The sequence below is a fragment of the Podarcis melisellensis genome (assembly GCF_964234715.1).
Source record: "Podarcis melisellensis genome assembly, chromosome: 2".
In the NCBI taxonomy this organism is placed as follows: domain Eukaryota; kingdom Metazoa; phylum Chordata; class Lepidosauria; order Squamata; family Lacertidae; genus Podarcis; species Podarcis melisellensis.
Genome location: NC_138529.1, coordinates 9,871,883 through 9,889,794, shown reverse-complemented (window position 1 = coordinate 9,889,794; position 17,912 = coordinate 9,871,883). Strand labels below are relative to the sequence as shown.

The window sequence follows — 17,912 nt, the reverse complement described above, 5'->3', positions numbered from 1 at the left end:
AGGGGTGCCAAGAGCTTTGAGACAGGAGTGATGGGTGTACTATATATTTTGGAAAATTGTTGGCTTCTTGGCTATGCATTTAGCCACCTCTAAAGATCTTGTAACCAAATTTTGCTTGATGGTTCTTGAGATGAAGGAGCAGGCTTTTCTTGATGTTTGGATACAATTGGACACCATTTTGAATCAAGATGATGGACGGAACTGTTCAGAACTCCACTAATTTCAAAGCCGCATAGTTTTTGTTTTGTTTCTTAGAATTCCTGAGCAATGCCAGGTAAAAGACAGCGAGTGGATAATATGTAGGTGAGCGGAACAGTGGTCGGTAGACAATTTGAGGAGATGGGATTCAGGAAATAGGTGGGTGCTGACTTGCAGAATTTCTGGGGTTCGTTTCAAAGGCAATGCATAATATGGAGTGTGCAAGAGAAGTGGGTGGTGGAGTCTTAGGAATGCTTAATGGAACCTTGGATATTGTAGGGTTACAGTAGGAACACTGGAAGTCTGTGTTTGTTTATATGAGCAGCATTACTGAATGGCGTGTGGATGTTAATGCTGCAGTGGTGAGCTTTTTAAAATAAAAATCACACTTGGGAACTAGAATTATCTAAGGGCACAAAAAGCTCTAATATGCACCAGTATGCTGATTTTCCACATGGGAACAAACAGAAAAACTCGCTCACTAATTTGTAACATTTTGCTTGGCATAATAAAGGCATTGCCCTACAACAGATTTTTATTATGGGTTGATGCCTTTCCTTTGCTTTTTTTTAAATTTCTTTTTATTAAGTTTCATGTAAGTAACCAAAAAGGAAAACAAATCAACAGTTACAAAAAAAGAAAAAATAGGTAAAAAATATCTAAACATAACATAAAAATATTATCAGTTTCCGTTACAGTTCTTTGTCTTCACGCTAGTCTCTTTATATCTTTAAGAACTTAAATCATTCTTCTACGCCCTATTGACCTCCATCCCTCCCAATTTCAGGCTTCTTTATATACATAATTTATTTTTCCTGCAACTGGTGATTGTTAATGGTTTGCACATCGTAAGATCTATATCAAACCTGCTATAGTTTTTAGGTTTCTATAATTCCCTTCAATGTATATCATAAATTTGTTCCAATCGTTAGTAAACTTTGTATTTTTTGGTTTCTGATTTTTTGTGTCATTTTTGCGAGTTCAACAAATTCAAATAATTTTGTTTGCCAATCTCTAATTGATGGGGTATTTTGATTTTTCCAACTTTGGGCAATTAGTAATCTGGCGGCGGTTGTGGCATACTGGAATAATATCTTATCTTCTTTTTTTATTTCATCCCCAATTATTCCTAGTAGGAATGCCTCCGGTCTTTTGGGAAATGTATATTTGAATATTTTTTTAACTCACCTTTCCTTTGTTTTTTGAGGTTCTGAAAGACATCCATCATGTCTGGGTCAAAGTAGCCTTCCATAAAGTTGGGTCCACTCTATATGGGATATGTTACTTGTCAACCCCAGAGTCGACCACAACTGGACCTAATGGCCAGGGGTCCCTATACCTTTACTTGTCTTCCCGGCATCATTAACAAAGCATGCCTGTTTCTCTATCTCTCAATAGGGTGCCCCAGGTGAAGATGGGCGACCTGGCCCACCTGGTCCACAAGGTGCCCGTGGCCAGCCTGGCGTCATGGGTTTCCCAGGTCCAAAAGGTGCAAATGTAAGTAAATCTGCACTCAGCAACCATTGACACTATGACCCAAGAATTGTCACTAGGGAAGATGTCTGAGGGGAAATGGTACAAGGTTGTAACATGGAATAGTTCCATTTTGTAACTAGCACAGCAGGAGAGCCACTTAGTTATTGTACAGGGTGAGTAATGTGCTTGCTCTACTGGTCCCAAAAAATCATATACCTATACCCAGTGCTTTTTTTCTTTTAAAAAATGGTTAGGGGTACTCTCATTTTCCTACTCATATTGAAATACTGCCCCTCAATGAGGCCAAACTTAGATTCACAAAATGTTTAGGGGTATGCATTCTCCCATGTGTCCTCCTTCCCAGAAAAAAAGCACTGCCTATACCTTGGTTATAAGGGACGCGGGTGGCGCTGTGGGTTAAACCACTGACTTGCCGATCAGAAGGTCGGCGGTTCGAATCCCTGCAACGGGGTGAGCTCCCATTTCTCAGTCCCTGCTCCTGCCAACCTAGCAGTTCGAAAGCACATCAAAGTGCAAGTAGATACATAGGTACCACTCTGGCGGGAAGGTAAACAGCATTTCCGTGCGCTGCTCTGGTTCGCCAGAAGCGGCTTAGTCCTGCTGGCCATGTGACCCGGAAGCTGTACGCTGGCTCCCTCTGCCAATAAAGCGAGATGAGTGCCGCAACCCCAGAGTCGGTCACAACAGGACCTAATGGTCAGGGGTCCCTTTACCCTTTACTTTTATAGCTTGGTTATAACAACAGAGAAGGGGAGAGCTGGACAGGAGAAGTAGAACTGGCTCTCCTCACCAGATTGGAGGGCTCAGATTTCTTCCAAAAGCACACCAGTGACGACTTGCGTTTTTTCTTTCCATCTAGGGTGAACCTGGTAAAGCTGGTGAGAAGGGACTTCCTGGGGCTCCTGGCCTAAGAGTAAGTGGGGCTGATTATCGTTTCTTCCTCCCACTGCCATTATGAAGCCATCTTCTCCCCACCCTGTCCTGCAGCAGAGACAAACCCAGCCTCTCTCTGCCTGGCCTGAACAGGATACCATGATTTGGTTCCCTCCACCCAGCTATTGGGGTACAGTCCAGATGACATGGGAATGGTGCTTTGGAATGCAGATTGCTCACAACCAACCACGTGAAGAAGCCACTGAAGGCAGATGTTTCATAAAATACCGTGTGACACCTTAGTCCCAGTTAAGGTCCCTCTCAGTTGCATACAGTCTGTTGAATGACTGTGACTTAATTTGCTGCATGGCCACAGAACGATTGAACTAAAAGGGTTTAAGCTCTGGGTTTCCTAACTTCAACGCTGCTTTTGCAGAGAGCTCACCTCTGACAAACCTGACATAGCTTCTAGTCTAATTTCGATGGGAACTATTACACCTATAAAGCAATCAGACTTTCAGAAATGTTAGTAAAAGAATTCAGAGCCACGAGCCCTTTAGAGGATGAGATGCAGATTGGCAGAGGGAAATTTACTTAATAATAACTCTGTGCATGCATCTGAGAGACCTCAGAATTTAGCCATGAGTCTTCCTGGAGGCTCCCATCCCTCTTGAAAAAAATTGCACCTTCACATGCAGTTTTGACGTACCCTGTGCATTCCTGCAGCTTTTCTGTGATCAATAGCACAAGGAGTGCACACCAGAGACACCTACTGCCCTCAGGGGAAGAGGGGTTGCACGCTAGAATCATGCCAACCAGCAGTCATTTCCTTCATAATGAGCACTTCTGGCAGCTACTCTTTAAACCTAGCTTAGTAAGAAACTTATACAAAAAGAATACCCTTTCCTTCTGCCAGCTCCCTGCACTTTTTGGTTTGTGGGAGGGAAAATTGCATTGTTCATCAAGACTTTCCGATCCTGTCTCAAATGTATCACTTTTTCCCATTAGGGTCTTCCTGGCAAAGATGGCGAGACGGGAGCAGGTGGACCGCCAGGGCCTGCTGTGAGTATGAGTGTTTTTCTCCTGGCAGGCAGGAGGTTGGCTGAATCGAAATCCTGCATTTTCTTAGGCATAAGGGAGGAACTGAATATGCCCCAAAGATTCGGGTGTCTGGAGAATTTTGGTGACATTTTCTGGGGTGTTGGTGCTTCCTCTTGCTTTATAACAAGGGTGGCCAACTTCCAAGAGACTGTGATCTACTCTCAGAGTTAAAAACTGGCAGTGATCTATCCCCTTTTGGGGGGGTTCAGGGAGTTTTTTAGGAAGGAAACCCTGTTTTTGGTGGTTCAGGTCATTTTAGGGGTGCAAAGATGTTCAGCCTTTTTTAGTGGAGCCAAAGTTTTTTAGCTTCTTTGGGGGGGGGGAGCCACTGATCTACCGGTGATCTACCACAGGCGTCCAGTGATCTACCGGTAGATCACGATCTACCTGTTGGACATGCCTGCTTTATAAGATCATGCTTCTTTTTCTTCCATTATACTTTTTTATGCCTCCACACACTCATAGTAGCCTTCTGCTAGCCATGGGTGGGTGTAATGTCCTCCTGTAAGCATTCCAGGAAGTATGATCAGCCACTAGTAGTGAGTAGAGACAGAAGAGAGCCTCGTGTTGTTACAAGTGGATGCAAACCTGAACCAGGCAACGTTGAGGCAGCTACAGTCTCCTCTCTGGGTTCCGGTACATTCCCACATTTGTACTACGTCATGGTTTGGCTTAGTGTCACATACTAACTGAGCTGCAAAATCATTCTAATAATTGTGATTTCTTTTGGAATTTTTTTAAAAGTTCAGAGCAGTTTTAGCATTGCATTTTTCCTGTGTGGAGATAATTGGTGTGTACTTATCCTGCCAACCTAGCAGTTCGAAAGCACGTCAAAATGCAAGTAGATCAATAGGTACCACTCCGGCGGGAAGGTAAACATCTTTTCCGTGCGCTTCTCTGGTTCGCCAGAAGCGGCTTTGTCATGCTGGCCACATGACCCGGAAGCTGTACGCCGGCTCCCTCGGCCAATAAAGCGAGATGAGCGCCGCAACCCCAGAGTCGGCCACGACTGGACCTAATGGTCAGGGGTCCCTTTACCTTTTACCTGTTATGGCTAAACTGACCTGTGTGCATTTCTTCATGAGATGCCCACGCTTCCCCCACTCTGAATTGACATCTGCAGCACTTAATTTCAAATATATTTAGACCGAAGGCGCTATCTTACTAGCCTTCCCTCTTTAACTATTGCTTCACTTTGCATTTTAAATGCAAGCAATAGTGCTATAACATCATAGTCTACCTATCTATCTTTATTAGCGAGCCCTTTTCCTAGTTCCCTCTCCCATAGAAAAGTTGCTCCCATTGAGGACCATTTAACAAATGGCCAAAAAACCCACCCCAATGCATCCTTGAAAACTGAATGAAAATGGAGAGTGCACTTGACAGAGCTGTAGGCAGTTCTAGCTCTCCGACTAGTTGTTTACCCCCCCCCCAAAAAAACCCCTCATTTACACATTAAATCAAAAAAGCACCTAAAAGTTTAATGCATGAATCAGTTCTGAGTTTGTACTCTATGTTGGGGCCAGCATAGGAACTTGTAAACGTGCTGGAATGTGCAACTTTTCAAGGTTTAGCAGGCAAATGGAAGGGGGTCCTTTTTATGGCTGCAGCTTCTTTGCTAACAGAGGAAAGTGTAGACTTAAGAAAACTTGTATGTGTTTGACCAGCTGATGTTTGATTTTTCACGTGAGAGCTATACTCTTTGCCCCAGACAACACATCCCACTGTTAGGCCTGCCCTTAATCTATTGTTTTCTCGTCTTCTTAGGGGCCAGTAGGAGAGAGAGGCGAACAGGGTGCCCCCGGACCTTCTGGATTCCAAGTAAGTAGAGCAATTCTCTTGTGCCTCTTTAAGGGCACTGCCCACCATTGTTAATTCTGCCTGTGCTGGGGAGTGCAACTGTTTGCACAAGTAACACGAACTGAAAATGTGGAGAGAAGTTAGGGAAAGGACCCCTCCCCCATCCCAAATGACTGTCTAGCTCCGTTGGAAGGATATGACAGAGAAGCACAGTGTTGTCATAAACTCTTAACTGTCTGTGAAGAATGAATCCATGTTCTCTGGTCTTGCATGCCTTAGTGGTGAGTACCTGCTAAACAAGATGCCCAGATCCAAGTTTTCTGGCAGAGTGATCCATGAACCTGCAGGGGGTGGGTGGGTTGTTGTTGTTGTTGTTGTTGTTTAGTCGTTTAGTCGTGTCCGACTCTTCATGACCCCCTGGACCAGAGCACACCAGGCACTTCTATCTTCCACTGCCTCCTGCAGTTTGGTCAAACTCATGCTGGTAGCTTCGAGAACACTGTCCAACCATCTCGTCCTCTGTCGTCCCCTTCTCCTTGTGCCCTCCATCTTTCCCTACATTAGGGTCTTTTCCAGGGAGTCTTCTCTTCTCATGAGGTGGCCAAAGTATTGGAGCCTCAGCTTCAGGATCTGTCCTTCCAGTGAGCACTCAGGGCTGATTTCCTTCAGAATGGAGAGGTTTGATCTTCTTGCAGTCCATGGGACTCTCAAGAGTCACCTCCAGCACCATAATTCAAAAGCATTGATTCTTCGGTGATCAGCCTTCTTTATGGTCCAGCTCTCTGTCCCAGCTACTTGGGTCTCAAGCTGCCTTGAGTTCCTCACACCTCCCAAGGTGCCTCACTTTAGGAGCTCCTCAAAGAGGTGTGCCTCAGTTGAGATTTGCAGGGATAGCCTGGGGCTGCTTGAGATATGTCGGCCTTCCCTAAGCTGCTGTCCCCCAGATGTTGTTGGGCTTCAGCTCCCATCATCGCTGACCATTGGTCATGCCAGCTGGGGATCCATCAACATCTGGAGGGCACCAGCGTGGAGAAGCTTCATCTTGTATTAATCAGAGGTGCTTGGGTGGGCAGGCATAATTTTGTTGCAAATGTCTCGGGGTTGGGGTATTCATTCCAATATTTTATTTCCAGTTACTCCATTATCTGAACTGTGGAATCTGTTATCTCCTTAAACACCCTTTGCCAAAAAATTGTACATATTTACACCCCCACCACATGTGAACATAATTCCCTGTTACCTAACATCCCTTCCAACATAACACCGAATATCCTTTATTTATTTGATTTAATCTGGTGTTAAATACCATCTTCAAACTAATTTATAATAATTTTCTTTTATTCTTATAGGCAACATTTTCAATGTACATTTCTCCCATATTTCCCCCCAGCTTTGACTATCTATCTGCCCTGCTGTCTCCTTTTCCCACACTTCTTTTAATTTACCTTCTTGTTCCTCCATTTCTACTAATATTTTATAAATTTCACTGGTTTCCCCTTTTATAACTGTATTTTCTTCTTTATCTCCCCTTTTTACAATCATTTTTTTTCAAATTTTGTATATTCTTTGCAGTTCCTCTTTTCCCTTAACCACTTCTTTGACCATTGCTCCAGTTGTATACAGTTAAACCAAGTTATATTACTTCCTGTCTGATAAAAATTTAATGGCAATCAGTTTGGCTCACAAGACTTCCCTTCCTGCCCTGGACACTATTGGTGTTTCTAGACTGGCACTTCCCCAAGAGTGTCATGCTAACACTATATTTCTTGTTTTCAGGGACTTCCAGGGCCCCCAGGTCCTCCGGGTGAAGGTGGAAAGCCAGGTGACCAGGTAAGTAAAGAGAGAGATGGGCATTGAGGATCACCCTTGGAGTAATCTGGACAGAATAAGAACTCACGTCTGCAGAGTGTTGACTTTCTAACCTTAAGGGTGTCCTGCTGCAAAGGGACTTCCTTCCAGCCAATAGTTTCTGTGTATATGAGGAATAAATCAGCCACAGGTGTTTTATTCTGTGAAGCCCTGCTTGTTCTAGATAGTAATTCTTGGCAGCTGAACTGGGCAGGGAGGGTCAATATGTATTCAGTGCAGCAAGCTAGATAAACAAATGTTGTTTTGAAGCAGATGCATGCTTGGGCTCATTTAATTGTTGGCAGTAATGTTCACTGGATGTGTGGAATCAATGTGCTGGACATAACAGAGGAAAAACTGCATGAGATCTGCAACAGAGGGCCCACCTGAACATTGAGAGTCTCTTTCTACCTCCCCTTTGCCCTTGTTCATAGGTGTTTTTAGATTATTCTCTGCAAATATGAGTTTAGCAACACAGTATGTTTAAGTATAACGGTTGAGAAGTATTTGATCCAAGGGGGAATCTTGATGGTTGTTCAGGGGACTGTAGATGAGCTAACCTCTCTCCTTCCCTCTTTCCCTGCTTCTAAATATATATGTATGTCTTTCTTTCAGGGTGTTCCTGGAGAGGCTGGTGCTCCCGGTCTTGTTGGTCCCAGAGTGAGTAGCGTAAAATTAAAATCAAGAGCCTTGGGGTGGGTGAATCAGTCTAAATCCACTGTCACTTTCACATTGTGGTTAATTCATAGATACCCACTTGACCACACAGATCTGCAAAACTGGCACTTTTACCACTGCCCCATATTATCCATTCCTCACTTGCAAGAAATAAAATCTTAATGTGGCAGCAGCCATGCCATTTGTAATTAGTAAGCAGGTGCCTTCAATCTATTGTTTTTGGTGCCTGCTAAAAACATTATGGTTCCAGTAAGCCTACCCAGGCATGTAATTTTGGCGTGTTATTTTAGTAAGCAAAATTGTTTTTAAATTATTGATTTTTTAAAATGTTTTAATTTATTAATGTAACTTGTTTCAATGTTTGCTTTTATTGCCATTTTGGATTGTCCTTTGTCAACCATTTTAGAGGTCTTTAGTTTGAGTCAGTGGTATATAAATTTAGTTAAATAATACTAAAAATAAATCGTAAGTCCATTTTATTTTTGTATCAGTTGTCACTTTTTTTTAAAAAAAAAGTATGAAGCACGCATTGGTTTTCAATATAATTTTCTTCCACAAAATGGACATTTTTGTATGCATTTTATCCTAAAATACACACTTCTGTACCCTATCAAAAATACTCATTTTTATTTGTAGTTTGGTGTGTTTTTGAGCTGAAAACTCAAAATTCAGAGGACTGTGATAAATGAAGGATTCCAGGCTGCATATTAAGTACAGGGTGTTTGCTTTAAAATGAGGAAAGTACATAATCCTCAGCCATTCCCATCAACAGCTTACCATAATGATGCCACTCTAGAACAAGAGCTTTCTACTCTTCCTGAGCTGTCACCCCAGCACTAAAATGATCTCTTTCCTCTCTAGGGTGAACGTGGCTTCCCAGGTGAGCGTGGATCTCCAGGCGCCCAAGGCTTGCAGGGTCCTCGTGGTCTTCCCGGCACTCCTGGAACCGATGGACCCAAGGTAGGTGGCAACGTAGCATTACTTCCTGTTCTGCAGGGCAGCCTGTACACCTTTCTCCCACCTCCCAACCCCGTGGCTGCCATACAGAAAGAGCCTCGTAGTATATGGACCGCCAGGTACATTATGAGCTCATTTTCTTTCAGAGAAAGAGGATAATAGGAAAATCAGCTGAGGGACCGTTGGCGGGGAAGATATTGTGGCAAGCTTCCTTGTCAGGGTGCTGCTTCTTTGAAGAGACTTTGGGCAGCAGAGTTCAGCAGGGACTAGATTAATTGAAAGACCTACACTGATTAATTGAAAGACCTACACTGGCTCCCAGTACGTTTCCAAGCACTATTCAAAGTGTTGGTGCTGACCTGTAAAGCCCTAAACGGCCTCGATCCAGTATACCTGAAGGAGCGTCTCCACCTCCATCATTCAGCCGGGACAATGAGGTCCAGCACTGAGGGCCTTCTGGCGGATTCCTCATTGCGAAGAAGCAAAGCTACAGGGAACCAGGCAGAGGGCCTTCTCGGGAGTGGCACCCGCCCTGTGGAACGCCCTCCCACCAGATGTCAAAGAGAAAAATAACTATCAAACTTTTAGAAGACATCGAAGGCAGCCCTGTTTAGGGAAGCTTTTAATGTTTAATAGGTTATTGTATTTTAGTGTTCTGTTGGAAGCCGCCCAGAGTGGCTGGGGAAGCCCAGAGTGGCTGGGGAAACCCAGCCAGATGGGTGGGGTATAAATAACAAATTATTATTATTATTATTATTATTATTATTATTATTATTATTACTTGTGAAAGGGTAGCTCCATAGAGAAGGTTGAGAGAGTTCTTGTCATGCTTTGTTGGCTTTCCACTGCCTCTTGCGTTTGTCTGGCATCCTGAATTCATTTTATCAAGTTTGTTGAGTACATGACAATCTTGTAATGTGGGGGACATCTTCTCCCAGAGAAGGGAGGTGTGCGTTCAGCTCATCGATCCCATGTTGGTGAAATAACACATGATAGTGCCTCTCTCTGTAATCCTGCAAGTCTATTGTGATGAATGCCCAAGCAGCTGCATCGTGATTGTGACTAGGGCTAGGCAATACCTGGTTTTCAACACTATGATATATCACCAGCTAAACATTGCGATATTTCAGACATTGTGATATATCAGTATAAGGATGTTGCTATGTAGAGGCATTGAAGGGACACGGGTGGCACTGTGGGTTAAACCACAGAGCCTAGGACTTGCCAATCAGAAGGTTGGCGGTTCAAATCCCTGCGACGGGGTGAGCTCCCGTTGGTCGGTCCCTGCTCCTGCCAACCTAGCAGTTCGAAAGCACATCAAAGTGCAAGTAGATCAATAGGTACCGCTCCGGCGGGAAGGTAAGCGGCGTTTCCGTGCGCTGCTCTGGTTCGCCAGAAGCGGCTTAGTCATGCTGGACACATGACCCGGAAGCTGTACACCGGCTCCCTTGGCCAGTAAAGCGAGATGAGCGCCACAACCCCAGAGTTGGTCACGACTGGACCTAATGGTCAGGGGTCCCTTTAACTTATGTAGAGGCAATGACTGGCTTCATGTTTTTTCCTATATTGTGATTTTTGCCAGCACCTGCTCTTGTAAGTCGCTGTCTTCTTCAGGAGTCAGAGGAAAGCTGAGCCAGCAGAGTTAACAGGTGCTGCAGGAATTGAGAGCAGCATTGGGTGACTTCATGGTTTTCCCCGCATTTGATTTTTGCACAAAACACACACACACACTATGATTTGCCATATATTGCCAGGTCAAAAATTATGAATCGATACCACGATACGGATGTCAAACCGAGTTTGGAAAATATATGGGAATATTGCCACACACACCCACACACCATGACTTGCCATATATTGCCAGGTCAAAAATTATGAAACCGATACCATGATACGGATTTCAAACCGAGTTTGGAAGATGTTTGGAACTATTGCCAAGCTTTAATGGTGAGCCTTATTTTTCTTTTCCAGGGCGCAACTGGTCCTGCTGGTGCCGTTGGAGCACAAGGCCCCCCAGGTCTTCAGGGAATGCCTGGTGAGAGAGGAGCTGCAGGTATTTCTGGACCAAAGGGAGACAGGGTAAGTCGTCACCTTCTCCTCCTCTTCTTCATGGAATACTTGAAGGGCTGTTTTATCAGGGATTGGCTGCCACCTGCCAATTAGCCGGGTGGAATTGAAAATCACTTTTTTAATCTTTTCACTCTGGGGCAATTATCATAAACAAAGAGGGTTCTCAGAATTGCCACCTACTTACCGTCTTTCCTTCTGCTGTCCTCCAACAGGGTGATATTGGTGAGAAGGGACCAGAAGGTGCTCCTGGCAAAGATGGCGGCAGAGTAAGTGGCCAACTTGGCTTTTTCCTTTCTTAAGATATCGAGCAACCGGTTTAGTCAACTAAGAGGTTGATGGTGGGAAAAACCACATCTACTTGGGTGGTGCTGTGGGACGCGGGTGGTGCTGTGAGTTAAACCACAGAGCCTAGGACTTGCCAATCAAATTCCCGCGACGGGGTGAGCTCCCATTGCTCGGTCCCTGCTCCTGCCAACCTAGCAGTTCAAAAGCATGTCAAAGTGCAAGTAGATAAGTAGGTACCGCTCCGGCGGGAAGGTAAACGGCATTTCCGTGTGCTGCTCTGGTTCGCCAGAAGCGGCTTAGTCATGCTGGCCACATGACCCGGAAGCTGTACGCCGGCTCCCTCGGCCAATAAAGCGAGATGAGTGCCACAACCCCAAAGTAGGCCATGACTGGACCTAATGGTCAGGGGTCCTTTACCTCCTCTATAGAAGAGAGGGAAATTATGACCGTTTGGGAACTGTGATCAAGGCAAGAGTGGGCTTTTGGTTAGAGCTGAGCCTCTGAAAACTTGGCAAGGCCAAAATGCAGTTTAGGTCAAAGGCCTAACTACAGAATATTCTCAAGCTGTCAAGGTAAGAAAACCAGTACTGATGAATAAGTGTCAGGCGTTCCCGGCTACTCTTCCGAAAGTGCATCCAGTCCCATCTTCTATGAGCTTCAGAAAGAGTGGGGGGAACGTTTGTGCCCCATTTTTAGGAAACTCTGTGCTAATGTCTCAGTTCTGAAACTGCTAGTAAAGCAGGGATGCCTTTGATACAAATGGGATGCTTTTCACCAGCACACCTAATTGTTTTTTCCCCTTTGCCAGGGCTTGACTGGTCCCATTGGTCCTCCTGGCCCTGCTGGCGCCAATGGAGAGAAGGTAAGAAAGTCTTTTGCAAACGAGTTGTCCTTGGTTAGGCTACGCAGCAGGCAGAGGTGGTTTCTAAGTCTTGTAGGTATATTTGTCTCAGTAACAGCCTGTTCCACATTTTGTGTCAAAAATGGGTGTATTTCACTACAGACTAAAAATGGTTTAATGGTGATTTCCTGTCTGTTGTTGCTTCTAGCATATTTTAATGCATTTCATGATAGATCAGTCTATTTCTGGTCCATGGCGTTTCATTCACCTCTATTCCTAATTCTGTTTTGTTGAATTTCTTCACTGATCTGCAAAGCATGAAGGAAGCTACATTTTAAAACAGATATTCACAAAATATGCATTTTTCTACATACTTGATCCCCAAAAATGTACATTTTGTATGCATTTAATCCTTTTTTAAAAAAATTCTAAGAACTGTATTTCAAAATAAGAAAAAGTTTTTAAAAACAAACAAACAAACAAAAAGAAGATAATTGCACCAATTTGGTTTGAGAAAAATGTGGATCTTACACAATCCTTGATCTTCTACTTACGTAAGATTTGAGCTATGAACTGGAGACTCCATTGCCTCACCTTTTTCTCTTTTTTTAATTCCACCAGGGTGAATCTGGCCCCCCTGGCCCAGCTGGTGCTGCAGGTGCCCGTGGTGGCCCCGTAAGTTTTATACAATTATGAATTATTTTATAGAAGGGTATCTGAATGAGGGGAACGCAGGTGGCACTGTGGGTTAAACCACAGAGCCTAGGACTTGCCGATCAGAAGGTTGGCAGTTCAAATCCCCGCAACGGGGTGAGCTCCCATTGCTCGGTCCCTGTTCCTGCCAACCTAGCAGTTTGAAAGCACTTCAAAGTGTAAGTAGATCAATAGGTACCACTCCGGTGGGAAGGTAAACGGCGTTTCCATACGCTGCTCTGGTTCGCCAGAAGCAGCTTAGTCATGCTGGCCACATCACCCGGAAGCTGTACGCCGGCTCCCTCAGCCAATAAAGCGAGATGAGCGCCGCAGCCCCAGAGTCAGCCACGACTGGACCTAATGGTCAGGGGTCCCTTTACCTTTATCTGAATGGGGAAAGATTCAGCTTGGCCTATAAAATCTTTGAAACCCTAATAGCGGTCTCCTTCAGCTCCTATCAGTAGCACAGAGGGGCAAACAAACCCATTACTTGCTGTTTCCATAACTGTGTGTTGCTGTGGTGTGTGAATATCATCTCAAGAGAGGGGCCTTTGTTGCTTTGACCGGCATTTAGCAAAGCAGGCCTTAGCTGGAGTCACATTTTCTTTAAATAGAGCAATTATGAATTAGTGCCGCTTAACATTTCACGAATCTTTCACCTTGCATCTTTGACATAAACAGTTCTCATTACTTGAAGGTGTGAGCCTCACTATGCTAAGTGTAGAAAAGACAGACTCCAACTTCGTGCCCCAACAATGTAAGGTTGTGGGACTCTTTGCATTGGGCAGAGAATGTGAGTTGGTGGGCTACAGGCAGTGCCGGATTTACGTATAAGCTAAACAAGCTATAGCTTAGGGCCCCACTCTCTTGGGGGGCCCCCAAAAATGTAAAGGAAAAAAACCTGAACTACATTTCCAAAATATAAGATAAAAAACAAAAAAAATAAAACCTACATACAGCTACAGTGGCAAATGGCTTTAGATACCTATTAGGTCCATAAATTACCATATTTTTTGCCCTATAGGACACACTTTTTCCCCTCCAAAAATGAAGGGGAAATGTGTGTGCGTCCTATGGGGCGAATGCAGGCTTCCGGTGTGCACCGACCCCTCTCGCTCTCCAGGCTTCGCGGACCTCTCCGCAAGCAGCGGGAGCGCTCCCGCTGCTTGTGGAGAGTTGCCTGCATGCTGAAGCCTGCGTGCGCTGAGCTCAGCGCATCCAGGCTTCGCGGACCTCTCAGCAAGCAGCGGGAGCCAGCGCTGGGCTCCCACGGCTTGCAGAGAGCTGCCTGTTTGGGGGCTGGGGTCGGGGGAAGCTCGGGCGGGCCTCCCCCGCCCCAGCCCCGCACCTGGGGAAAAAATAATTCCCCCCCCTTTATTCCCCCCCCAAAAAAACTAGGTGCGCCTTATGGGACGGTGTGTCCTATAGGGCGAAAAATACGGTGCCATATAGCATATATTCAGCACAAAAAACAGCAACAATTGGTTGTTGACAAAGGATAGCTGGACATTTTAAGGGCCCCATTATCTTCAGTAGCTTAGGGCCTCATCAAACCTAAATCCAGCCCTGCCTACAGGCCAGCCATTTCTTTGGTGACCTTAGCAAACCTTAATCAAGGTGTAGAATTGGGTGGGGGGACACTGTTCACAGTTCTACTTATAAGGAAAATCAGCTATTTCATATTCAAAGTGCCACTAGCAGTCATTCTTTCTCCTCATCCTCTCTTGGGTGCCTTGGGGAGCATGTTTATTCCTAAGGCTCCCAGTTAATGACCTCATCTCATTGGGTGGAAGGAATCCTCTACCAGTGGGTGATGCTGACTTAATTCTAGATCACTATGACACGGGTGGCGCTGTGGGTTAAACCACAGAGCCTAGGACTTGCCGATCAGAAGGTTGGCGGTTCGAATCCCCGCGATGGGGTGAGCTCCCATAGCTCGGTCCCTACTCCTGCCAACCTAGCAGTTCGAAAGCACGTCAAAGTGCAAGGAGATAAATAGGTACAACTCCGGCAGGAAGGTAAATGGCGTTTCCGTGCGCTGCTCTGGTTCGCCAGAAGCGGCTTAGTCATGCTGAACACATGACCCAGAAGCTGTACGCTGGCTCCCTCGGCCAATAAAGCAAGATGAGCACCACAACCCCAGAGTCGGTCACGACTGGACCTAATGCTCAGGGGTCCCTTTACCTTTAACATTATGTTTGAGAGGTCTGGGAATTTCCAGCCCTAGACTAGACTAGACTAGTTCCTGGAGAATAAAACTGACCTTGACAATGCAGGTGTTGGCTATACCTGGCATAGGGCATCCAGATGACTGGGTGGATGGTGTTTTCTTTATCTCCAACTCTTTCCGCAGCTGACGACTGTTTCTGTTTCAGGGAGACCGTGGTGAACCTGGTGCTCCTGGCCCTGCTGGATTCGCTGGTCCTCCTGTGAGTAATTCTCAGACTCTTAAACCTCTTTCCTCCCATTGGCTGGCATCTCTCTCTCTCTCTCTCTCACCATGGATGCTTTTGCCTTCCTCCCTGATACAGGGTGCTGATGGACAACCTGGTGCTAAAGGCGAGCAAGGGGAAACTGGCCAGAAGGGAGATGCTGGGGCCCCAGGCCCACAAGGTTCATCTGGTGCTCCTGGCCCACAGGTTGGTAAATGCTGCATTGCAGGGGGTGGGACTAGATTGTCGGCTTCGCCTTTGAGCCAGTGCCAATGACTGGGCTCAACCTCTTCAGCCCTGACTGGGCCAGGCGAGCTGGGAAAGCACTTCCAGAGACCTTCCACTGCAGGGAGCAGGTCTAAGTGCTGTGGACTCACAACTTAGAGCTGTGAGCACCAAACTCAGATCCAAAAGTCAGTGGAGCACAGCAGAGTATGAATCGCATGATCGACAGCTCTGAAGTTATACTCCCTATAGTCCCTCCCAACTCTACAGTTCTAGGATTCCTATCCTGAGATGGTAGCCAGTGACTAGCAAGAGCCAGGTGGGGGCTTTTTTTAAGATGCTGGAGGAGACCTGTCTCCTCATTGAAAGAAGATTGGGGCTTAAGGTTCATATGAAGTATTGGAGCAGTGTCATAGGCTGGAGAGAACGTCATTCATATGGGGCTATGTCCCTCCCCTAACTAAAAAAAAATTAACAATTTCAATATAACAAATTATCAAAACAAATCATCTTCATTATCCCCCCCATTTTTTCCCTCCCACCTCCCCAACAAACCCTCCCCCCTAAGACTTCCCTCAGCTCCTCTCTCTGATTTCTCAACCCATGTTAACTTTGCATATTGTAAAATTGTATACATCCTTATATTATCTGTCTACTATGTTAATCTCCCACACCCCCCCCCCCCAACTTAGTCAACTGGAATTAAACACATTCACGGAGGACGAGTCTGCCAGACGGCTCAGAGGACATGTACTTCTGAATACTAGTTTCTGGGGTACAAACAAACATGCATGAGAACTGGTAGGAATGGCTTCTGTAGCATGTTTTCATGTGCCAGGGGCGTTGCTCCTATTTTCATGTACTCTTACAAAGTCAAAGAACACCCAACCCTGTAAAGCAGAGATTTTGCTCTGTGTGGCACACATGAGTTCACATAGTGCAAAACAGTGGCAGAGAGTAAACATTGAAAGATGAGGCAGGGGTCTGTCAGAAAGGAGGCTGGTTGCTTCTTTCAGATCTGTGCTACAGAGATCTCTAGCAGAAGCTCAGTGATTTTGCCTAATCCAGATTTTGTTTTGTGTCTCTGTAGGGTCCAACTGGTGTGACTGGTCCTAAGGGAGCACGTGGTGCACAGGGACCTCCGGTAAGTATTTTATGGATAATTTGCTTTATTCCTTCCCTTTACTGGTACCTCTGATAACTGTGCTGTGATAGTTTTTAAAATAATCATACTTGACTTGAAGCTTCTCCTGTAGATCACCCTGTTCAGTACCTTGGATAGCACTCAAATGTAATGTGCACCTTTTTTTGGCCAAATTACGCCGTGAAAATTAGGGTGCACATTAGATTTGATGGCAAATTAGATTCTATCGCAAGCTTGTAAAACGCCGCAAACACTTCCTGGGTTTCAAGGTCTTGAAAACTGAAGTGCGCATTGTTGTTGTCGTTGTTTAGTCGTTTAGTCGTGTCTGACTCTTTGTGACCCCATGAACCAGAGCACGCTAGGCACTCCTGTCTTCCACTGCCTCCTGCAGTTTGGTCAAACTCATGCTGGAAGCTTTGAGAACACTGTCCAACCACCTCATCCTCTGTCGTCCCCTTCTCCCTGTGCCCTCCATCTTTCCCAACATCAGGGTCTTTTCCAGGGAGTCTTCTCTTCTCCTGAGGTGGCCAAAGTATTGGAGCCTCAGCTTCAGGATCTGTCCTTCCAGTGAGCACTCAGGGCTGATTTCCTTCAGAATGGATAGGTTTGATCTTCTTGCAGTCCATGGGACTCTCAAGAGTCTCCTCCAGCACCAGAATTCAAAAGCATCAATTCTTCGGCGATCATCCTTCTTTATGGTCCAGCTCTAGATTCATGTAAATATGGTAGCTTCGCTCCAAAGACTACTGGCAATTAACCTTAGCCTGCCACCCTCCCTCAGTTTATCTGGTAACTGTAAAACCTCCCCATGTGCTTATGCCATAGCTACTTCCTCTTCACGAGCCGCATCAACTCAACGAGAGAAGATGTGTTTTTAAAAGTATATGTGCACAGGAGGGGATGTTGAGGTGTGTTTCTGTGTGAGAAAAGTGGTCGGTTTAAAATTGGGAATGTGGACCTGAGGCAAAAAAGGTTCCACACTCTGCTGTGGGCAATTTACCTCACTGTTTTCCTCCTTGAGGCAAAACAGGAAGTGCCGGTCTACCACACAGTCCTCACCTGAGGTGGTGGGGGGTGCAAAATGGCAGCATCAATGACAGGTTCTGGAAAGATATTGCTGGAAATTGGCACCGATGTGGGAGGCAGCAGGGCAGTCAGGGAGCTCATAGCAGTAATGCCTTGGTGGCTGGTTCATCCCACCTCATGGGTGGGCCAGCCCTGGGCTGTTGTGTCGCATATAGCATTATTATTATTAATAATAATAATTTAT

The 17,912-nt window shown here is 45.4% G+C and overlaps 1 protein-coding gene across 3 annotated transcripts in view; it reads left to right on the top strand.

Annotated features, from left to right (window-relative positions):
- COL2A1 (collagen type II alpha 1 chain) overlaps positions 1-17,912 on the top strand; it is a 96,358-nt gene that overhangs the window by 59,957 nt on the left and 18,489 nt on the right. For all 3 annotated transcript variants that reach the window (XM_081898499.1, XM_081898498.1, XM_081898497.1), the window contains 14 exons: positions 1,597-1,695; positions 2,555-2,608; positions 3,577-3,630; positions 5,437-5,490; positions 7,246-7,299; positions 7,933-7,977; positions 8,857-8,955; positions 10,924-11,031; positions 11,235-11,288; positions 12,116-12,169; positions 12,770-12,823; positions 15,217-15,270; positions 15,373-15,480; positions 16,589-16,642. In XM_081898499.1, the coding sequence (XP_081754625.1) occupies positions 1,597-1,695; positions 2,555-2,608; positions 3,577-3,630; positions 5,437-5,490; positions 7,246-7,299; positions 7,933-7,977; positions 8,857-8,955; positions 10,924-11,031; positions 11,235-11,288; positions 12,116-12,169; positions 12,770-12,823; positions 15,217-15,270; positions 15,373-15,480; positions 16,589-16,642 (945 nt within the window). The remainder of the gene's footprint in view (positions 1-1,596; positions 1,696-2,554; positions 2,609-3,576; positions 3,631-5,436; positions 5,491-7,245; positions 7,300-7,932; positions 7,978-8,856; positions 8,956-10,923; positions 11,032-11,234; positions 11,289-12,115; positions 12,170-12,769; positions 12,824-15,216; positions 15,271-15,372; positions 15,481-16,588; positions 16,643-17,912) is intronic.